Raw genomic sequence first — 24444 nt, 5'->3', positions numbered from 1 at the left:
TATCAACCCCCTTAATCACATTTTGATTTAATGTTGGTAAGTTTCCTTTGCATTTTGTATTTTGTTTTTGCAGTTTCCCTTTAAGGGGCTGCCTTTTACTTTGTCCCCTGATTTATTAATTTAGTTTATTTGTTTTGTAACAAAAAGAATTACATCTTCTTAACCTTCCTAACCTTGCAACTACATCTTGGTGCTCCCCTGACATCCACAGCGGAGGTGGAGACAGCCTGCTGACTGCTATTCTCTGCCTGTGATGACCTTGGCAGGTGCCCTCTGGAGGGCTAAGACCTGGAGGCCCTGGCCTGCTTTTGGTGTCCTGCTCTGTTGACTTGGTCATGTCACAATTGCTGCAGCAGCAAAGGCAAGCTCGGGAACATCAGGAAGGGATGTCCGCTGCACTCCTCAGATTACAAGGCATTATGGAGGAGTCTGTCTGCCTTCAGGTTGAGGTGCTAGCACCAGCATGCCAACGCACCAAGGTCAACACTGGTACGATGGCGGCCGCCATGGAGACCTTCATCCAGGACGTCTTCAGCCAGTGAATGTGGAGTTGCTGAAGTCACAGAAAGAGGGGATTCAGATGAGCCGGACACCCCTGGAGTCACCTGGATGCATAGCCCCAGGGGGAGTACACTGCTGATCCTCATCCTATGGATGGCCAACGGCCCCTAGTTGGCTCCTTGAGGAGAAGGTGTAGCTGCAGGACACACTGTCGGAGGCCAACTATGGTATCAGTGATGGAGTTAAGCCCATGCAGCAGTGCAGGAGTGACGTCCTGGATAAAGGTCTCCATGGTGGCCGCCATCCTACCAGTGTTGACCTCAGTGCGTTGGCATTCCGGTGCTAGCCGCTCAACCTGAAGGCAGACAGACTCCTCCATAATGCCTTGCAATCTGAGGAGTGCAGTGGACATCCCTTCCTGATGTTCCCGAGCTTGCTTTTGCTGCTGCAGCAACTGTGATATGACCGAGTCCAGAGGCTCATCATCTGATTCGGACTCTGCCTCCAGCAGTCCTCTGGGTGCCAGACACCAGGGAAGTCCCTGGCGCCGCCTACCGTGGATCAGAAAATGTGATGTGCTCACCAGATTGTGATCCCGAGGCTACTCTAAAGCTACGTCCCATCGAGGTATGTATCTCATCACTGGTAGAGGGTGTGGTGAGTGCTGTGAAGATACTTCAGGGAGGTGTCTTCAGATTCCTCTTCAGAGATTTCTTCGGGGCTTGATTGGATGCCCTGGGTCATGTTTGGCAGATGTGCCTGCGAAAGCAAGGAGAGATAGTTTGTGCATGGCAGTGGCCTGTGAAAGAGGACACATCATTCACAACATGGCTGTCTGATGGATGTTGCCCTGCTGGGTCCTCACTTGGTAGATCAGTGCCAACCTCATCATCAGCACAGGACTGGTCCAGACTGTCGCCAGCCAGCTGGATGGCTCTGTTATCAAAGTCTATGAGGACCTTGATTTCAGGCCTTCTGCCACTGGTCTGTGGCCTCTCTTGTTGTGTGTCCTGCATGAATAGAGCTGGAGAAAGTGTAAGCAAGACACCTGCCAGGCCAGATGATAAGTGTGCCTGACATATGTGCATGTTGAGTGATCCCATGGATGGGATGAGGACAGTGAAGGCGTGAGTGGTGAGAAAGTGAGTGGTGTTACAATCCCGGCTGAGATTACCCCTGGATAAATCTAATCCCAGGGTGGAACCCAGCTTGATAGATCCTAACTTTTATTTATTTGTTTAGGTACATAGAGAGTAGCTACTGAACAAAATCACAGGAGTCAGCTGATGAATTTTTAACAAAAAAAATTATTAAACAAGAAAAGACAAACTAAATTATAATATTCCTTTAACCACAACTATACCTTTACAGATATATACATATTTGGAAGGATAACACAAGTTACAAAAGCTATCTTATACTCTAATGTCCACAGTAAGTACACAGTCCATACACCAATAGGCACCCTGTGGTCAGCCACACCACACTGTGAAACCAATAACGGATGCCACCTCAACCAGATGCTATGGATCTCTCCTCAACTCCCCCAGGCGCTTGTTACACCATGAGCCAACCCATCTAACTTAACTTCATCTTTCACACGTGGGTTTCCAATCTCCACTCTCCAAGAACTCACTTTGGAATCTTCTCCCCAACTGATGCTTTCTCTCAGCTGGCTTGCACAAGGGTTCACCTCCAGGGTTTCAAACTCTCCTCCTGATATTCCTCTTCCTTGGGTCCCCGCATGCATTCAAGTTGTCTTCTATGCACTCTCTCTTACCGACTCAGCCGTCAGCTGTACATTACTTCACATGCCCGTATCACAGAGTTACAGACCTTTAGCCAACTCTTCGGACCTTTTTGCCTCTTTTAAGCTGTTCTCGCTTTAAATCTGCTTTCTGCAGCTTTTGTCTCTTTAAATCTGAAGCTTGGAGCCTCAGCCCTTAACTCTTAATTTCAGTTAACAGGACCTTTTCCCAGATTCCTGTCCTTCCTTTGACTAGAAGATCTTCTTTGGACTTTCCCCTCTTCCTGGATTTTTGAGGATTTTACTTTAGCTTGGGACTGGCTATCTGTCCTTCTTGCTCCAGTCTCTCTCTGGCAGCTACTTTCAACCATCATTAGCTTGGAACTAGCTATCTGCTACTTCTAGGTGGTTTCTGTTTGCAGCTGTATTTCAACCCAGCTGAACGTCAACAGCTTCCAAACCAAATTGTTGTCTTTCTCCTTCTGTGTGTGTGACTGTGGGAGGGACCTGCTGTTCTGGATCCCTGTTGCCAGGCAACAGCGCTGTTTTTTCTACTCTCGTGTTTGTTTAGCTTCTTAAGTTGTAAACTCTCATTAAAAATGCAGGCACCTTTTTAAAGTGAAACTAAAACTCCATTTGACCTTTCTTAACATACAGATACAGAAATACAAATCAATCTTAAACCTTAAAGCTAAAACTCATTCCTAACACCTACAATTTAGGCTAGTTATATGGTAATATAACTAACTTAAACTGTCTCCACTTCCTAACAACGATGATGTCCCTTAAACTGGCAGTGAGTGAGGGCCCTGTGAATGTATCATGGGTTTGTGAGTGTGTGAGTTGAGAGTGATGAGAAGAATGACTTACCCTGTGGAACAGAGAAGATCATTCATCCTGTTGTGGCATTGGGTGGCTGTCCTCTTTTGAAGGGCATTGGCACTGACCACTAGTGCCACCGCCTCCCAAGCTGGATTGGTGATGCAGCTTCCCATCCTGCAGCCTGAGCAGGGGTAGAGGACATCATGGTGAGCCTCCACTCTGTCCAAAAGGTGCTTAAGTGACATGTCATTGAACCTTGTGCCACTTCTTCTTTGCAGCAGTTGTGGGCTGGAAGCACTGAGAGGTGTGCGTGCAGCTGGACTTTAAATATGGCGTTGGGCATGATGAAGCAGTGAGATGATGGCGTGGTGGGCGAATGAGAGCCTGCCTGCCGTAAAATGGCATGGTTCCTGGGAATGCATAATTAATGTGATGGGTTTGGGATGATACAGCCTGAAAAGCCGCCATTGCGGCCAGAGGATGAAGCATCGTTTTACTCAGTTGCTACCACACTTTGGTTGGACTCATCCCAGATTTGCACAATGCAACAGTTTGATCAATTGTCATAGGCAATAATATAGGAGAAAATGATACATATCAATCAATGTATGGAATTTTACACATGCACCCAAATACATTTTTGCATAATAAGTCGATCAAAATGCCTGAACAGGTAGAAATTTGTTAAAATTCTACATAATTTATGTCAGCACATTCAGAAAAGCAAATTGCAGTGGAGTAAGAGATTGATGCTAGATTGATACCTTTCTGGTGGTTGAGGAACTGGTTAATGTGCTGATGCAATTTGAAATGATCGCTTGAGAGTTGACCATCTTCAGTCAAACCAAATGGAATTGGTACTCTGACATTTTATTACACATTTCTGAAGAGAAATTGCCTAACTTCCCACCAATTACTAGGTATTGCTGAAGTTCTTATCACAATATGTTTAAAAGAAGATAAAAACAAAAAAACTGCGGATGCTGGAAATCCAAAACAAAAACAGAATTACCTGGAAAAACTCAGCAGGTCTGGCAGCATCGGCGGAGAAGAAAAGAGTTGACGTTTCGAGTCCTCTTGACCAGTTCTGTCGAAGGGTCATGAGGACTCGAAACGTCAACTCTTTTCTTCTCCGCCGATGCTGCCAGACCTGCTGAGTTTTTCCAGGTAATTCTGTTTATGTTTAAAAGAATGTTTGAAGTAGAGTTTAATCATAACATTAAAATTTTGACTTAGTTTTGCTGCACCTAATTATTTTAAGAGCATAAAAAAATGGAAAACAGACTAGCTCACCAAGCCTACTTCTTCAATAGGCCTTGTTTTATTTTTCTTTTACAGGCCCTACTTTACTTAGTTGATCATCTAACAAAAAGTTCTACAAAATTCCTTGCTGAACCCAAGCAAAACCACGCCTCCATGTTATATTAGTGCTCTTCTGCCTTAATGATATAGGCATGAGCAGTTACGTTAATGGCCCATTAGGACGTTGATTACAGCTACCTTCAGTTCTTGCCAAAGGAGAAACATTTTGACACCATGCATCATAAGAGCCCTTTCATGAATGAAAGTTCCACAAGTGAGCAACTTGGCAAATGAACAGGTTTAACCATTTTAACAACTTAAATAAAATTAAGCTTTTGACATCTCTGGGAAAATGTTTTCTGCGTAACCACATGACTGTGGAGCAAAGCCCTGTGGGGTCACTAATCCTGTAGATAGCGAGAGGTGTTAAAGCTGGGCAGAAGGAAAAAAAGAGATTCTTTCAACAGGTAAAAACCATGGTAGCAGAAAATAGAGCACCTTTTCTTTTCAGCATCATAACTGAACACTTTAGGTTACCGAAGTATATTTGTCTGAAACTATTCCTTGAATAGAGTTATGTGTTTTAGAGGGGACAGATGTCAAACAAAAATGAACTTCAGACACAAAATACGAGTAATCAGAAGGTTGTGTAATGTTGACAACAGTTGACTAAGTAAAATAATACATTCAAATTATGGAAAAAGCTGAACAGAACATTAAGAACAAATGGATTAATCCAGCATAAATAATACTCCACCTTTTCCCATCATTAGAAATTTATCAAATAAACTATACATTGCATAAAGTAAATCACTATTTCAGGTTGATTTATGGACGAGTTTGCAAAAACTAGATTTGACTATGAATGTGCCATTTCTCAAGGTTTCAGGATGTCTACAAGCATGTAGATCAAGACTTTCCAGTACGTTAGAGCCAGGTTCCTCTCTGTCTGAATCTGAAGACATTCTGAACAAATATTTGGAAATGTCTGATCAAGCTAAGGTAATCTATATTTACAGATTTCTATTTTGTAAAATTGCATGTGTGTTCTAGGTGAGGTTTATAGGTTTTTCTGCTTATTTATGTATTGGTGTTATAATGTAAACTAATATATTTACTGTGCAATGTTCAACTAGATTCTAATGCTAGGAAGTCTGATACAGTATTGTTATAGGCCGCATTGCTGACCTATTAGAGTCACAAATGGCTCACAGTACAATTTTGAAAAATAACAGCCCTACTTAAGGACGGGTATTAATTTACTATTTAGCAAATATGTAATGTCTACTCGTGTGACTGGAAAGCATAGTTTTGCTTGGCCAGATCATGAGGATCACTTTAGTATTCAGGAGAATTCCAATTCAGGAATCTGTGCAGAGCCTAAGAATTTTATTTTGCCTGTTTTAAAACACATTCTTGCCAGTCTGCTTCGGTAAGGCCAGTGTTGGAAGTAGAGCAGTCATTTGAATAGGAGAGATTAATTCAAGGTGCCCTGGCTATTGTGGATCTGCAGGATCCAACAAAACTTGCTGCAAATAAAGTATACATCCTGCCCACTCAGCAGTTATGGTTGGCAGTTTAGATTTGATCCAAGGTCAGTTTTAGTTCTAACCTCAATTCAAACTAATGGAGTTACTTTGTCATTCAGGCGTTCCCCACTATCGCTATTGTCACAAAACAGCCGAGGGGGAAAGAAGCCTGGAATAGTATTCCTCTTTGAAATTTGACCTTTATTAAATCTTGTGAAATATTTTTATAATTTTGTTTTACATTACAAGTGAAAAGTTTAGGGTTTTACACAAAAGTAATTTTTTCATCAATAGTAGCTTTTTTTTAATCAAAACTGCATTACAAACTGAAATGCTTCCTTTGGCTTTCATTTTCAACAACACACCAGAGCCAGGATTTTACAGCCATGCCGCAAAATGTCTCCCCCCGCCACCGGTGGATGAGGTGAGCCATTTAAATCTCCATTTAGTCCAGCAGGACTATAACAGCCCGCCGGACAGGAGGGGCAGTAAAATCCTAGCCTAGATCTTTCTTTCAATTGCACAGAAACATTTTTAGCTAAAAACTGAATTAGGAGACTGTGGCAATTATATAATCAGGAACAAATGTGTGACTACTCAAATAAAGGATGATTCTTTGTTAGGGCATGTCTCAGGCGATGTATAAAACAGTAAAGAAATGTACTGAGAAAGGCAGGCTGCCACCAAAACAAAAGCAAAATAGTGCAGATGCTGGAAATCAGAAATGTAAACAGAAATACTGGAAACACTCAGCAGGACAGACAGCATCTGTGGAAAGAGAAACAGAGTTAATGTTGAAAGTCAATGAAAGTTTAGCAGAGTCATATAAATTAAGGGCCTCAGTTGGCCTCTAAGAACGCATAGGCTTTAGATCCTTTGTACAGAAGCGAAATACTGTGGCTGCTGGAAATCTGAAATGAAAACAGAAAATGTTGGAAAGATTCTGCAGGTCTGACAGCATCTGTGGGGAGAAAAACAGGATTAATGGGTGGGATTTAATGGTCGCGGCGGTGAGTCTGTCCATTGGCTGGAGAGCCAATGGCAGCCCCATTGTGCCCATTTCAGAGAGCCCCATCAGTATTAAATCCCAATCAGGCAGTCTGCTGGCTTCCACCAGGGCTCTGGTTCCACCAAGGGGAAATTTCCCACCAGGCTTTCTCCTAAAGGGCAGATGTCCTGCCTCACAGAGCTGCCAGCCAATCAAAGGTCATCAGACCCCCAGAACTGGGAGCGGTGGCCACCTCAATACTACAGCGACCTGAGGATGATGATTGTTCCTGAAGTGCAGGTAAGTGGGACAGGATCACTGGGGCCAGTCATGGAGGTGGTTGAGGGGTTGATGCCAAGAGCAATGGGATGCCTTCCCTAGGTGGTGAAATGAGACCCTGAAGTGACTTTTAAGTGGCACTTAAGGGCCTCAGTTGGCCTCCAAGTGGGATGCCGTTCCCAGCCCTTCCCACCCCAGACTTGACTGGAGGGAATTGGGAAGGTGACAGACTCTCCACCCTGCACCTCCCTGCTCCTTGTATGTCCTCTCCACCTCCCAACCTGGCCTTGGGGGAAGGCAGAGGGAGAATGAAATTCTGCCCAATATTTCAGGTCAATTCATTTTTATCAGATGAGGAAAAAACTAAGAAATCAAACAGATTTTAAGCAAGAGGCAGGGAAAGGAGTGAGGGAGCACAGAACAAAATGGAAGATTTGTGATTGGGTGAAAGACAGGAGAGATTAAATGACAAAAGGGATGATGGTGCAAAGCATGACGGGGTGATAATGGAACAAATGAAGAAACTAAAAGTTGTCTGGAAGAGGCATAATGAGAAAGCAGAGTCATTCCCAGCAGCTCCGCTCAGCTCACAAGTGTAATCCTGAGCTTCCAGTTATTTCAGTTCTCTGTTCCACTCCCACTCTGAACCTCTCTGACCTCAGCCTCCTACAATGTTATAATGATGCTCAACCCAAGCTCGAGTAACAGTACCTCATCTTTCAGTTAGACATTTTAATGCCTTCTGGACTCAATATTGGCCGGAATTTTACAGGCCTGTTGGCGTTGGGCATCATGGTGGTCAGGGGATTAGGGGGGGAATGGGACAATACGGCGAGGTGGCCAAAATTCGGTTTCACGTCGTAATGAAACCGGACTATCCACTCCACCCATCAATGGTTGGCTGCATTTCCCATCGCCGCATGTTGGGAACCTAACTTCATCTCATTATAAGACCTGCTCACTGGAATCACCTCTCCCCAACCTCCCCACCAAACTGCATCATCAGGCATGCCAGCGTGATTGCATGCCAATGTGCTTCACAACTGAACATAAGCAACCTGCACCTGGCGAGCTGCACTTTGCTCAGGACTTCGAGGTTTGTTTGCCTACCTTGCTTCGGGCAGCACTCGTGGTGATCAATGCCAGGATTTGCAGGCAGCACCACATCACTTTTAGGGGGGCTCATGGGCTGGTCTCTACCTACCAGACCAGCCGTGAGTTGGGGATGGCTTTCCAACAGCTGCAGAGCTAAGGCTTGCTTGGGGAAGGGGGAGAAGTGGCCTCAGGCAAGGGAAGAAGCGGCAGAGCAAGGGTTGTACTGGAGAAGGAGGGTATCCCATGGTATTTGTGGGGATTGATCTGTGCAAGCGGCCTCAAGATGGTGAGGGCTGAGGAGTCAATCTCCGGAGGAGATATGGCCAGATGGAGATGTGAGGTTGTGTGTGAGAGAGTGAGTAGTGATGTCCCTTGATCTGACAGTGAGTGAGATGCCAGTAAATGTGTGAAGGCCTTGTGAGTGTGAGAGTTTAGAATGATGAGATGGTTGCCTTACCCTGGTGGCATGAATAAGATTATTTATCCTTTATCTGCATTGGATGGCCAACCTCTTGTGTGCAGCATTAGCACTGACCACCTCTGCCACCACCTCCCAAGCCGGAGTGGTGAGACTGATGGACCTGCTGCAGCCAGAGCCGGGGTGCAGGACATCGTGACAGGCCTCCACACATCCAGAAGACATCTCAGGGATGCTGAACCAGGGGGGGACTGCATTCTTCTTGGGTTTTGGGGCTATGTCTTAGCCGGAGCAGTCCTGGGCTGTAAGCATTGAGAACTGTGCACACGACTGCAGTTTAAGTATGATGCCCGGAGTGAGGAAGCAGTGATGGGGTAAAGGTGTGGCAGACAAATTGGAGGCTGCCTGCCAGTGAGACAGTGTGTTTCCTGTGGCTGCATAATTAATGAGGTTTGAATGGGATGATACAGCACGAAAACCTGACATTGCAGCCGGCAGGTAAAACGGCTTTTTCTCCGCCCACAACCACACTTTGTGCAAATCTGGGATGATTCCACCCACTGAGGTCAAGAATTTCAGATTGTAACCTCTGTCCCCATTTAATTTTGTGTTTTTATGGTTTTGTTTTTGAAAAGCACATGTTGGTACTGATTCTGCTATCATCATTTATACTTCTTCTCGATACATCTTTATTTCTTTACTTGTCCCATTACCACCCCTTTTTGCTCTGCACCATCATCCCTTTTTGCCATTTAATATCTCCTGTCTTTCCTTTTGTTCTTTCCTCCCCTCCCCCTTTCCCTGCCTCTCTACTTGCGTTAAATCTGTTACACCTGTAACTTTTTCCAGTTCTGATCAAAGGTGATCAACCTGAAATGTTAACCCTGTTTCTCTCTCCACAGATGCTGCCAAATCTGCTGAATATTTCCCGTTCTCATTTCTGGCTTTGGAACATTGCTGTTCTCCTGTTTGTTGATGTAACACACCTTAACTGCAATGATATTATATGTGTTTCAGGGGGTAGAGAATGAATTAGAACACATTACAGACATCATCAAACAGGCAGAGATGTTTGGTGTCCCAGAAGTAAAATCATTTTCTGAAAGGTTTGGTATCCTGAATGCAGAATGGAAAATAATATGTCGGAACTTGAATGCACGTGTTGAACACTTGCAATCTTACACAACCTTTCTGAAACAAGCTGAAGAGGTGATTTTTTAAAAAAATTATATTACTGAAATGTGTTCTTTTTTTAGCTATGCCGTGCAGAGCTCAAAATGCATTTATTGATTATGATCTTAAATTAACAAATGCTTTCTCATTCTGAAGTTAGCAAAACATTAATCTTTCATTGCTTTACAATTTTCAAAGTTATTAAAGACGTTCAGAATATACAGCAATGCACACATATATAGGGATGTCCCCATACAATCTAATTTCTAACAACAGGTAGATCATTAGTGATCAATTTGACAAATGTTCACCAGGGCATAGATTGTGTGAGCCAAAGTCCATGGATTGAAAGATAGTTTACTTATTTTGGACATTAGGGGAACTTCTTAAAATGACCTTCTGTTTTTGACAGAACCTGTTTTCCTACAAGACAAATGCAACTTGTAAAACAATAGGAATTATGTTGAGTAAATAAAGTGTTGACAGATTATTACATTTTTCATAGCATGTAACAGATGTCCAATGTGCAAAACAAAGCTCAGTTGAGTACTTATTTTTATCCTAAGTCAGATCATAATGTTACTACATTGTATGTTTTATCATGTATTCAGTGAGCCACATACTGTTAATGAGGCACTTTCTTTGGTTAGTCCCAATTACCATTATCCGCTGTTCAAATAAGTCTTAATATTTTTAAGAACAGTTTAATATTTGTTTTAAAAGATTTGCACTGATGTGCACATGTGAAAAGGCTTGGACAAAATTAGTTGTCATCAAATGCATCCATTTTTTTCATAACTTTCCACAATGTTTTTTTTAAATAATCGAAACGTAATATAATGAGGCTTGGCTGTGAGCCCAGACATCTATGAGAATAACAAAACACCTGCTTCCCAGAGAAAACATTGTTTGAGTGACAGCTCAGGCTCTCTGATCTCTGTGGTCAATTTCACGATGTTTGTTGACTTAAGTAAGTATTTTCAAGTTTGTGGTTTATGAAATTTTAAAGGGCCAGGATGCTTGACACTTTTATTGGTTTATGGTCCAGAGCCTTTTTTTCATTGAACAAAGTGATCAATGGATTACATTGTTTCAGAGTGTTTTTCTAGACATCCCAGTTTACACTGTAGTGTTCATTGGTTGTAGAAAGTATACAGTGGATCAATGGGCATGAAAGTGCCAGAGCCTGGCATAGGGGGCATGAGGGAACATAGGGGATGGGTGGAAGGGCAGAGTTTAGCATAAGGAGCATGAGAGGATATAGGCAGTGAGTAGAAGGGTAGACCCTGGCAGAGGCGAAATGAGGGGACATAGGAGGTGGGTAAAAGAGCAGAACTTGGCAGACAGAGCATGAGGGGACATAGGGGGTGGGTAGAAGAGCAGAACTTGGCAGACAGGGCATGAGGGGACATAGGGGGTGGGTAGAGGGGCATAGAGGGCATGAGAGGCCTGAGGGGTTCGGCAGAGGGCATGAGGTGGCATGGATGAGGCATGGAAATGTTTGGAGGATGAAGGAGGAGTGAGGGCTGGAGGGCCTTTATATTTTCTTAACTGGGATAAAGTCCCATGGCACCAAGGCACACTTTTTAAACAGCCCACCTCTGCACCCGGCTGCCTCAGTGGCTGCCTCTGTGCTTCTCCCTGGGTCGCCTGGCCTGACTACAGTCTGCCCCCATCACTCCCAGCAATGAAGGTCCTACTTTGGCGGGCAGTTTCTTGCAAGGTGGGCAGGCTGAGCAGGGAATTTTCCTAACTCCCCCTACCGACCTTGAGGATAAAAATCCAGGCCAATGTATCCAATTGACATTGACCAAAGAACAAGAGGGGCCCAGCAGTAGCATTGCTTAAACAGTTTTTTTATTCTTTCATGGGATGTGGGCATCGCTGGCAAGGCCAACATTTGTTGCCCCTCACTTATTGCCCTTGATAAGGTGGTGGTGAGCCAACTTCTTGAACCACTGCAATTCCTCTGGTGTAGGTATATACAGATTGTTGTTAGGGAGGGAGTTCCAGGATTTCGACCCAGTGACAGTGAAGGAACGATTATATAGTTCCAAGTCAGGATGGTGAGTGGTTTGGTGGGGAACTTGTAGGTGATTGCATAGAGGAATAATTTCTCCAATTACAAAATGTCCATGAGTACTGTGGAGTGCTTTTTGAGGTGTTGTACTCCTAGATTTAACAGGGATTATTTCTATATTCTCACAGGGAGGACAGAGGAACCATGCGAAGCTGCAGTAGGTATGAGGCCTATGGTTCTGCAATACAACTGGGAGATGGAGCAGAGGCTGTGGAGAGAGGAAACTCTGCATGATTCCCTCTACCATGTTGGAGCCTGACTCTCCCATGTTCCTTAACAGTGACAGGAGGCTGTCTGGCAGTTTGGCCAATATAACACCAGCATGTTCAGCCTGCATCCTCACCAGCATTCTCCTGTATGCTGCAGCTTCGAGGTTCTCATCTGAGTCTGCTATAGTCAATTGTGTTTTTGACCTTGTCCTCCAGCGAGCTGCCACATGAACTATCATTTCCAGTTAGCCTGCATGCGCTCCACTCCTACCTGGTAGCCCACCACAAGCAGAACCCAACTCTATACTAGCCTCTAAGTATCTGTATCTGACCTGGTGCTTGTGAGATAAAATGATAGGACTCCTTCATCAGTGATGTTCAGTTATTCTCTCTCTTCCTCCTGGGTGTGCAGTAGCTGGGTGGATGACAATTCCTGGGTGTCTGCGAGCAGAAAATCAGAATGGGGAAGGTTGCAAGGAGGGATGTGGGATGGGGTGGAGAGCAAGAGATCCATAGTGACACATACGAACATACAAATTAGGAGCAAGAGTGCGCCAGTCGGCCCTTCAAACCTGCTCTACCATTCAATAAGATCATGGCTGATCTGATTACAAGCTCAACTCTACATTCCTGCCACCCCTGATAACCTTTCACCCTCTTGTTTATCAAGATTCTATCTACTTCTGCCTTAAAAATATTCAAAAACTCTGCTTCCACCGCCTTTTGAGGAAGAGTTCCAAATACTCACAGCCCTCTGAGAAAAAAAATCCTTCTCATCTCTGTCCTAAATGGATGACCCCTTATTTGTAAACAATGGCCTCTAATACTACATTCTTCCACAAGAGGAAACACCCTCTCCTCATCGACCCTGTCAAGACCCCTCAGGATCGTATATGTTTCAATTAAGTCACCTATTACTCTTCTAAACTCCAGCAGATACAAGCTTAGCCTGTCCAACCTTTCCTCATAAGACAACCTGCCCAATCTAGGTATTAATCTAGTAAACCTTCTCTGAACTGCTTCCAAACATTTACATCCTTCCTTAAATAAGGAGATTAATACTGTACACAGTACTCCAGATATGGTCTCACCAATGCCCTGTATAACTGTAGCATAATCTCCCTTCTTTTGATTTCAATTTTCCTTACAATAAATTTTAACATTCTATTAACTTTCCTAGATATTGTTGAACCTGCATACTAGCCTTTTGTGATTTATGCACTAGGACACCTAGATACTTCTGAATCTCAAGAGATCTTCAATCTCTCACCACATAGATAATATGCTTCTTTTTTATTTTTCCTGCCAAGATGGACAATTTCCCACTTTTCCACATTATACTCCATTTGCCAGATCTTTGCTCACTCACTTTGTAGCCTCCTTGTGTCCTCTTCACGTCTTACTGTCCTACCTATTTTCACGTCATCAGTAAATTTAGCAACCATAACTTTGGCCCCTTCATCTAAGCCATTTCGATAAATTGTTAAAAGTTGATGCCCCAGCATTGATCCCTGTGGCATACCACTCGTTACATCTTGCCAACTAGAAAAAAGACCCATTTATGCCTACCATCTGTTTCCTGTTAGCTATCCAATCTCCTATCCATGCCAATTTGTTACCCCCTACACATGAACTTTTATTTCTCACAGTGACCTTTGATGTGGCACCTTATCAAATGCCTTCTGGAAATCCAAATACAGTACATTCACTGGTTCCCCTTTATGCATAACATAAGCTACTTCTTCAAAGAACTCCAATAAATTGGTTAAACATGATTTCCCTTTCACAAAACTATTTTTACTCTGCGTGATTACCCTGAAGTTTTCCAAGTGCCTTGCTATAACTTCTTCAATAATTTTAATAATAGCTTTGAACATTTTCCCTATGGCAGATGTTAATTGGCCTGTAGTTTCCATTTTTTCTGTCTCCCTCCTGTTTGGAATAAAGGAGCTACATTTGCTATTTTTCAGTCTAATAGAACTTTCCCTGACTTAGGGAATTTTGGAAAATTAAAACCAATGCATCAATTATTACACTAGCCACTTCTTTTAAGACCCTAGGATGAAGTCCATCAGGATCAACCCACAGCTCCAACAATTTTCTCAGTACTACTTCCCTGGTGATTGTAATTTTTCTGAGCTCCTCCCTCCCTCCTATTTCTTGATTTACAGCTATTTCTGGAATGTTAATTGTATTAGTGATTTAAGATGATTGGTAGAGAGATTAGAGAGGACATGAGGAAAAACTTCTTCACCCAGAGGGTGGTGGATGTTTGGAATTCACTGCCTGGTTTGGTGAAGGCAGACACCCTCAACTCACTTAAAAGACACCTGGATCTGCACCTAAATAGGCTGTAACCTGCAAGGCTGTGGACCAGATGCTGGAAGGTGGGATTAAAATGGGCAACTAGTTTTTTAAATTTTTTTATTTTTTGGCCAGCACAGACACAATTGGCTGAATGGCCACTTTCTATGCTGTAATTTTACTATGGTTCTATGGTATCCCCTATAGTGAAGACCGATGCAAAATACCTATTCAATTCATCTGCCATCTCCTTATTTTCCATTATTAATTGCCATACTCATTTTCTACAGGGCCAACATTCACTTTGTTAACTCTTTTCATTTTTAAAATATTTATGGAACATTTTACTATCTGTCTATATTTCTAGCTGGCTTTCTCTCGTATTCTAATTCTTCCTTCCTGATCAACCCTTTGGTCATTCTTTGCTTTTTTTAAATATCCTGTTCAATCTTCTGATCTGCCACCCATCTTTGTGCAATTATATGCTATTTCTTTAAGTTTTATGCTACCTTTAATTTTTTTAGTTAACCATGGATGTTGCACTTGGAATTTTTCTTTCTCGTTGGAATGTATCTATTCTGTGTATTCTGAAATATCCCCTTAAATGTCCACCACTGCATCTCTATTGAACTATCCCTTAACCTAATTTGCCAGTTTACTTTAGCTAGCTGTGTTTTCATGCCATCATAATTGGCCTCATTTAAGTTTAAAATGCTAGTCTTGGACCCACTCTCTCTCTTTCAAACTGAATGTAAAAATCAATCCTACTATGATCGCTACTACCTAAGGGCGCCTTCACTATGAGGTCATTACTTAATCCTATCTCAATGCACAATGCCAGATCTAGTAAAGCCTCTCTGGTTGGCTCCAGATTGTGCTGTTCTAAGAAACTATCTCATAAACATTCTATGAATCCCTCATATAGGCTACCTTTGCCCATCCGATTTTCCCAGCCTATATGCAGATTGAAATCCCATCTACAGCTTGCTCATCATGTCTGATAGCAGGATGAGGGTGAGCTGGGAGTTGAGAAGGGAAAAGAGTCCGCAACCTACCTTTAGCCTCAATTTTCCCCGTTGGACTGGATGCTATGGGCTCCGTCGCAGCCAGCCTCATAATGAAAGAATCATCTCCTCCATAATGCTTAGGAGATTTAGGTGCCCTTGGCCCCCACCAGCTCTGCTCTGCTCCCTCCTGCTATGGGCCACCATGTCCTACAAGAAGAATGTCAGTGATTGTGATTGGATGATGTACCTGTCATGGGTGAATAGCTGGAAGTATGTGGAGCTAGATGTGCAACTGGTATTATTGGAATGAGTTTGAGGGTGAAAGTAGAGTATCTCAATGTTCGGCTTGAATCCTGAGGGCAATGGAGTGATACTGGGTGAGTGATGGGAGTGTGATAAATTGAGCAACATGAGGCGTTGTTGCAGCAGTGAATGAGGCATTACCTTTTTGTGGCATTGCTGTCAGGTGCTCAGGTCCAGATGCTGGAAATTGACCTTCCTGGCCTCCTGCTCACATTCCCTTCAGAGAGTGGTCCTTGAGGCCTCCTGACTACCCAGCAGAAGCAAAACCTTTCTCCTCCTATCCACTTCAAGCACTAAGGCCTCCAGCACTGTGCCTGTGATCCTGGGACTCTTCTCTCTGTCCTGATGTTCCAATGACTTTGTTTTTAAATTAAAGCTTTATGCATTTTTTAAACTTGACTAGGTGGACTGAATGTACTCATCTTATTTGTTTTTATTAATTCTTCAGTTTATAATTTCTTAACAACATTCAATATTTTAGTTCTTCATCAAACTAATCAGAATATTTCAAGATTAGATTATGCAACGTGGACATGTTTTGAAACTAATCTGCATCACATTTGACATGAATTAGGTTGAAGCATCTATGCAAAGCTTAGAAGATTATTACCAGTCTCAACCTATGAAGAACAATGAAGAAAATGTTCAGTCGGCATTGGAGCTTGCTGATTCCAACTGGCAATTGGTCCTTATGAGCTTTCTTTCACTCCAAGATCTGGGGTTTAATTTCAAGAGTGCAGTAAATATGGTAAGCTTTTTGCTACAATGAAACTATTTTAATGCAAATTCCTCAATTCATGTTGAAAATATAGAATTCTGAGTTTTTTTGTCCTTCACCAACTGTTATGGTCCCAGCTGATATTAATACTGGACAAGTCAGACCTCAGAGTGAAAGCTGGCTTGATAGATCCTAACTTTTTTTTCAGAAACCGTGGCAGTAAGTTACTGAACAAATTCACAGGAGTCTGCTGATGGACTTTTAACACAAAGAATAAAATATTTATTAAACAAGAAAAATGAACTATATTACGCCAGACAAAAAGGTTGGAAAGATCTCAATACAAACATAAAAGATTATTCAAATATTCACAATTCCTTCACCCCAGCTATATCTTTACAGACGCATACAAATTCAGAAAGGTAAATCAATTTACCATATCTAACACTCTAATATTCAGGGTAAGTATGCGGTACATGTGAATAAACAGGTGAACTGTAGCCGGACACACCCCACTCCAAAGTAAATGACAGATGTGACCAAAGCAGTTTCCACGGCTTTCTCAACAGCCCACCCAGATGCTGGTCACACTGCAAGCCAACTGGTCTCACTGAAACTCTGTCTTTCTCACGAGGGTTTCCAATCTCCATGTTCGAAGAACTCGCCTTGGAATTCTCTTCAAGTGTCGCTCCCACTTGGATGGCTTCAGCAAGGATCTACCTCCAGATTTTCAATCTCATCTGAGATTCCTTTCGCCTGGATCTCCGCATACACTCAAGCTTCACCTTCCAAGCACATTTTCAGATCTTTGGTCATGCCAAGCAGAACACCACTGCTCCTAAAGGCCCATAGTAAGGAGCCCCCAACCTTCAGCTGCCTCCTCGGATCTTCACGGCTTCACTCGAGCCCACTTTGCTTCAAATCTGCTCCTTGCAGCTTGCCTTTAATTTGGAGTATTTTTCTCTGCTCCTTTCTTTTAACTTTACTTATTGGGATCCGCTTCCGATTTCTCTCCTTATCCCTTACCAGGGATTTCTTTCTGTCCCACTGCCTGGTTTTGGACCTTATCCCCATGACTTGCTCCTTGGGACACACTCTCTGCAATGGCACTTCGGTTCAGGTCACCTGACCTGCAGTTTTGCGCTGCTTCACTTCTTTGCTTCTTTTGCTTATGCACAGGCATGCAGGGCCAGCACCCAGCCTGAAGAACAGAAAAACACTAACTGCGCATGTGTAGCCATTTCCTGACCAACACGTGTGCAGAAGGCCCTAAGCTACGACCTCTGACTGCCGATATAATAGTAAGGCAAATATCGCGATTTGTCAGAACAACTTATTCTGTTGCGTTTAGGTTCCAATTCTTTCCCTGTAGCCCTTATAGAAGGTACCTATAATTCCTGCACATTCTCAAATCAGATTTCCCAAATTATGCTCCAAATTAGTTTTGTACGTCAATGTATATGTTAATATAGTTTTAATGTCACAGGACCAAATTTATTGGTTAATTTTCCAGGGATAAGAAAATCGGACAGAGTGTAATCACCCATTGGGTGTTACTCGGAATGGCAAATTTTGCCCGAAAGAACTTCTAGAAAAAAATCTTTGAATTTTTTTAGGAAAAGCATCTTGAGTACATTAACTAAGTTGCCTTTGTTCTTTGTAATAGTTTGATGTGTAACTGGTCATTCAGGATACATTGTTTTTATAAGTCTCTCATAGGGCAGAATTTAATGCCCCTCCCCCATGGCAAGTTTGGTGGTGGGACAGCATTCAATCAGGTGGGAGGGTGGCAGGTGTGGACCCTTCTGCCTTCCTGCCTTTGCCCCAATTAAGTCCTGGTGGGAAGGCCCATTGATGACCTTCCTGCTATGTCACCAATTAAGGCACTTTAGTGGATAATTAATGCCCACTTAAGGGTCTCATCCCACCATTGCTGGTATTTATCCAGGGGCAGGCAGTGGACTTGCCATGAGAGAAGCATGACAAGCAAACCCATGCAGGGGTTGTTGGCTGGTTTCATTGTGGGTTGGGCAGGGGTCCTTCATTCAAATGTACTTTGTGCCAGTTCAAGGGACCTGGCATCAGGAAGCAGGGATGGGGCCACTAAAAGCTACTCCCTACCCTAGCTGCCTCCCCCCAAATTCCCACTCTGTGAAACTCCTCCTGCCATCACTCAGCTGTGACCTTGGACCCAATGACAATACTAGGTCTCAGGTGGGTGTCGTATTAGCAGCAGCCACCACCTCCCTGATGGCGCTGCCAACCTCTGATTGGCTGGCAGCTCTCAGTGGACTGGACTTCTGGCCACCACACCACCCTCCCACCCCCAACTCTGATGTCCTTGATCCCGGGGAAGGTCCGCCATTGTCCAGTTAAATACCTGAATGCCACTTAATACGGCAGGGCCTTCCCTAAAAGAGGCGACACGGAGCTCTTGATAGCTCTCCAGCTGGCAGGTGAGACCCCCATCAATTCTATTAAATACCGCCCATAGTTTCTCAGTGGTAGTTTCCAACCTCTGTTCTTGCTTTTAATTCATACTCCCTACCTCTTCAGTTTCAATTTGCTGCTGTTGTGTTACAGAAACTTGTGTCACTTTTGCAGAAATTGCAAGCTAAATGCAAGCATTTTAATCTTGACATATAGATGTGAATTTAATATTTGAGACTGCAAAGCAATTGAAATTTTACTTTGCACTTGATATTTTCAGTGAAGTTTTACTGACAAAATGATTCAATGTGAGTGAAATCTGAGAACACTACCATAAGTATTCTAGCAAGCTGGTTATTGATAGATTATTCCCTTTGATATTTAAAATAAGACTTGATTAATTTATTTGATATAGCCTCCTTTGGGACTACTTGCAAAGAACTAGCTTTTGTTTTACCTCACTACATTTCGAACAGTGTCAGCTCACTTGACAGAATAAGGAAACCAGCTTCGTAATTAATGAAGTATCCAAAGTGCAGAATATCAGATGTCAGTGCTGAACTATGTTTGGTATATTTGCAAACCTCATACATTGTAGTTATCTACTGATCTTTCTGCAGTTTATTTATTTGTTGGGAATGATCATGATAGAATCCTTTTTAAGTGTCTTGCATGGCAGCCTCCCATGTACAGAGGCTGGTAAAGTGTCTCAGGTAGAATGCAGGTAATGTTTGGCATTACACATTATTACTTCTCAGCTTCATTCTAGTAAAGAGAATGGAAACTTTTAAAATAACATAGGGTGAACTTGCACTACACAGAAAACAACATTGCAGCTTTGCAATTGAATCAGAGGGTGGAATCTTACTGCCTCAGTTTTTGGTGGGGCTTCTGGGCCATATTTGGGTTGGGAAGTTGTTCTTTTTGGAAGACAATTCTATTGATGTGTTGTTAAGTTGGAGTAGTTTCAATAACTCTCGAAGACTGCCAGATGCAAACGCTCTAACTTTACTGTAACATATTTACAGTCTGGAGAACATTCCCTTACACTGAGATTCTTTCTATGCTGCTTTCTCCCAGAATCTCAGGTCATATAACTATATGCCACTTCCTTCTATGACATCACAAATTATTACAGTTAACCCTTTGTTGGACTTAGCCTAACATACTCCATTATACTACACCTCCCCCAAGTCTCTGTTCAAACTTCAAAATTCTCTGAAGTTCCTGGAGACCCACTGCTACAGTCACCTAGTGATTATGAACATTTCAGTGTTTTGAAGTCTCTTTGGAAATGTAGCCTCTTAGAAAATGTCATTTTTCTTTATCTCTCCATGTTCTCTTCTTCTTCTCTCTTCTCTCTCTTCCTCCATTTTTTTTTTAGTTTCTCACCTTCTCTCCACCGATAAGCATCATGATGCTTTCACCTCTCATTTGCAGGGAATAAGGCATTCTCATTCTACTGTTGCTCTTCTGGTCACTGTTGAACAGAATTCAAACCAGTAGTTGATTCAGGATCACCCGCTTCAGTGTCTTTCATTTCTGAATATTATGACCCCTATGGTCTCTGATTTCCATTCTGTTGCTCCAATGCAATGGAATCTCTTCTGTTTTTTACTGTTCCATCTGGACAATATAAGATCTCAAGTGTGGTGATTTCTCCACTATTTCTCCAAATCTCAATTGATTTCTGATCCAACCTATTCTCCCTGTTGAAGATCTGATAATGCTCTTACTCTGTGATGACAGTCACAGTGTTTCATCTGTTTACTTTAGTAGGGTTCCTCTCTTTCTCGTACTTTCTCTAAAGCGGCATCTTTGACCTGTGGCATCAATGTATGAGAAAGGGTAGGAATCTGTGACTGCAACCTTTTTCCCATGAGTAACTCACATGGAGACAATCTACTCTGCCAGGGCAAGGACCTGTAACTCAAAAATGCTGATTGAAGATCCTCATTCATTTTCAGTAATGCCTTAACAGTTCTGACACCTCTCTCAGTCTCTCCATTATCTTGAGGAAACCTTGGTGAACTTGTGTGAATAAATCTAAATAATTCTGTAAACTCGTGAAACTCTATTGGCGGGATTTTCCGTACCCACCCGCCGCTGCAATCTTCCGGTCCGGCCAGAAGTCAGTGGACTTCAGGCTGGGGCGCTGCCTCACCCACAACCGGACCGGAAAACCCTGGCCTATGTTTGTGAATTGTGGACTGTTATCTGATATCAGAACAATAGGAATTCCATAGACTGCAAAATTTCTTTCAATGATGTTATCACTTCTGATATGTGATCATATCACTGTTTCATTTCAATCCACCTTGAGTAATCTGCTACTATTATGAACATTTTCCCTTTATGCTCAAATAAGTCTATTCCTAGGCATTCCCATGACCTTGTAGGAAAAGATGATGACATTAGTCGTTCTTTTGATTTCTGTCTGTGAATTGTGCATGTAGTAAATCTGGATATCAATTCCTTCAATGACTTTGAGAGACCCAGCCACCAAACCCAATACCGTGTCCTGGCTCTGCACTTGGTAATGCCTAAATGACCTTGATGTAGGTATTGTAAGATCTCAAGTCTCAATGTTCTGGGGATTACTAGTCTATCATCATCTACCAGGAAATCATTGATCACCGTGAGATATGGTCTCTGCTCAAAATACGGTCTCGAGATAGGACTTTATGGTATATATGTCGGCCAGCCTCAAATGCAAAATTCCCTGATCTGCCTACGTTCCATGTATTATTTTTGAGCTTCTTTGATTTCACTCAGTCTTTGTGTAGTTGCTAGTAATGTGTGGATTGTCATTATAGCAAAATCCTCGACCCATTCGACAAATTCAGTATCACATTTTTCTGGATTCAACACTTGATAGTGTGTCTGCTGCTTTGTTGTTTCCATTGCACATATATTGTATGAGTACCAAACCTCATCAATCTTAATTTAAACCTTTGAACTTTTGATGGCATCACTGCGAGCTCTTTCGAATTCAGTAGTGTAACTAAAGGTTTATGGTCTGGTTCCAGTGTAATTTGAAGATCTAAGACGTAGTCAGCAAATTTCTCACATGCCCATGTGGCTGCTAATGCTTCCTTTTTGATTACTGTGTATACCTTGTCTGTATCTGGTAATGAATGTGATATGTAATAGACTGCTGTGCATTTTCTATCTCTTTCTGAAAAATTACTGCGCCCAATCCTGTAGAGGATGCATCCGATACCATGATTGTAGGTAATTTCAGATTGCAATATGCTAATATCTCTGATGACATTAATCTCTCCTTGATTTTTTTGAATGATTTCTTATGTGCTTCTTTGTAACACATTCATTGTCTTGGCATATCAACTGATGTAGTGGCTCATCGAGCTTTGTCAAGTTTTTTAGAAATTTTGCTACTTGATTCACCATTCCCCTGGTGAAAGATCTCTAATTTTAGCTTTGGAATCAAGGATGTGGAATGTTTTAGGGTGTATATAAGCATATTAGTTTTGCTTCTGCGCTTGGTGTTATACAATACACTGTTTTAGCTCATCCAAATCTGTAAATAACTTTGGAAATTCTACTCTGAAGACTCCTGATTGACCTTCACCATTCTTTATTTCTTCTATTCTATTCCAATTCCATATATGCATTTCTGCCTAAAAGTGAACAACTTTGACCTTGAACTATATACAGCACTTCAGTAATTACTTCCTCTCTGTGCTTTAAAGTAGCTGTTAATTCTCCCAGAACCTCCAGGTCCATGTACCTTTCTGTAGGATGGTTGAAGAATTTTCTTGTTTAACCATAATTCAGCATCTGAAGGAACTGAAGCTGCTACTCCAGTATCTAGTATAAAGTATGTGGTGACATTCTACAGGATCTCTGCACTTCAGTAGTTCCCGCTTAATCCTTAAACCTTTCCTAAGAAAAGTATCTCAATGTCTTGTGAATCTTCAACTTTTTCTTTCTGAGCGCCCATTGTTTTCTACCATGACATACTGCCTGAAAATGTCCCATCTTTTTGCACTAATGGCATTGCGTGTCTTTGGTGGGACAATTCCTGTGCCAACCAGACAATCAGCCAGACTGCGACCACCCATGACAGGATAGTGTCGTCAGTCTGAAATTAGGACTTCTGGAACCAGAGCTGGTCAAAACCCTCTCGCAGGACCATCTAAAGTCAACAAACGAATTAGGAGCAGGACTAGGCTAGTCGGCCCTTTGAGCCTGCTCTGCTATTCCATAAGATCATGACCGATGTGATTATAACCTCAACCTCACATTTCTGCCTACTCCCAATAACCTTTGACTCCTTTGGTAATCAAGAATCTATCCAGCTCTGCCTTAAAAATATTCAAAGACTCTGCTTCCACTGCATTTTGAGGAAGAGAGTGCCAAAGACTCACGACCCTCTGAGAGAAAAAATTCCCCTCATCTCTGTCTTAAATGAGTGACCCCTTATAAACAGTGACCCCTAGTTCTAGATTCTCCCATGACAGGAAACATCCTCCCACATCCACTCTGTCAAGACCTCTCAGGTTTTGATCAAGTTGCCTCTTACTCTTCTAAACTCCAGTGGGTACAAGCCCTAACCTGCCCAACCTTTCCTCATAAGACAACCTTTCCATTCCTGGTGTTAGTCTAGTAAACATTCTCTGAACTGCTTCTAACATATTTACATATTTCCTAAATAAGGAGACCAATATTTTACAATTATACCAGGTGTGGTCTCATTAGTACAACTGAAGCATAACCTACCTACTCTTGTATTCAGTTCCCCTCACAATAAACAATAGCATTCTACTGGCTTTCCTAATTTCTTGCTGTAACTGCATACTAGCCTTTTGTGAGTTATGCACTAGGACACCCGGATCCCTCTGAATCTTAGAGCTCTTCAATCTCTCGCCATTTAGATAATATGCTTATTTTTTTATTCTTCCTGCCAAAATGGACAATTTCACATTTTCCCACATTATATTCCTCTTGCCAGATCTTTGCCCATTCACTTAACCTATGTCCATTTGTAGCCTCCTTCTGTCCCCTTCACAATTTACTTTCCTACCTATCTTTATGTCGTCAGCAAATTTAGCAACCATGCCTTGGGTCCTTTCATCCAAGTGCTTTATATAAATTGTAAAAAGTTGAGGACCCAGCACTGATCCCTGCGGCACACCACTCGCCACATCCTGCCAACCACTTGATAGAGATTCTTGAAAGGCGAGTGATAGGTAAGTGTTTGAGTTGTAAGGCAATTGGAAATTAATTCACTGACTTGACCACTCATGTCCCGTCATTAAAACTTTTGGAGCACTGCACCCAGGTCTTCAGGCCTACACTGCTTGCAATGACTGCAATGGCTATCTGCACCCATTGCCTTCTCAGACTTTATCTGGAGGACCTCACAGCCTCCCATATATAGAGGACATCTCTCCTCTTGCCCACCTCCCACATGATGATGTTTAGTAGCATGCCTGAGAACCTTGGAGTATGCTTTCTGCCCTGTCGTGCCTTTAGTCAACCTTCCTGTAAGTCAGATACTCCTCCCCAGCCACTT

General features: G+C 42.5%; 1 protein-coding gene across 1 annotated transcript in view; it reads left to right on the top strand.

The window, feature by feature from the left end:
- Positions 1-24444, top strand: part of ttn.1 (titin, tandem duplicate 1) — a 685821-nt gene that overhangs the window by 130990 nt on the left and 530387 nt on the right. Inside the window, exons 10-12 of the mRNA XM_041201521.1 lie at positions 5255-5374; positions 9699-9890; positions 16332-16505. Coding sequence (XP_041057455.1) covers positions 5255-5374; positions 9699-9890; positions 16332-16505 — 486 coding nt within the window. The remainder of the gene's footprint in view (positions 1-5254; positions 5375-9698; positions 9891-16331; positions 16506-24444) is intronic.

This window comes from Carcharodon carcharias, chromosome 12 (genome assembly GCF_017639515.1).
Source record: "Carcharodon carcharias isolate sCarCar2 chromosome 12, sCarCar2.pri, whole genome shotgun sequence".
Classification (NCBI taxonomy): Eukaryota; Metazoa; Chordata; class Chondrichthyes; order Lamniformes; family Lamnidae; genus Carcharodon; species Carcharodon carcharias.
This window is presented reverse-complemented; position numbering and strand designations above follow the sequence as displayed.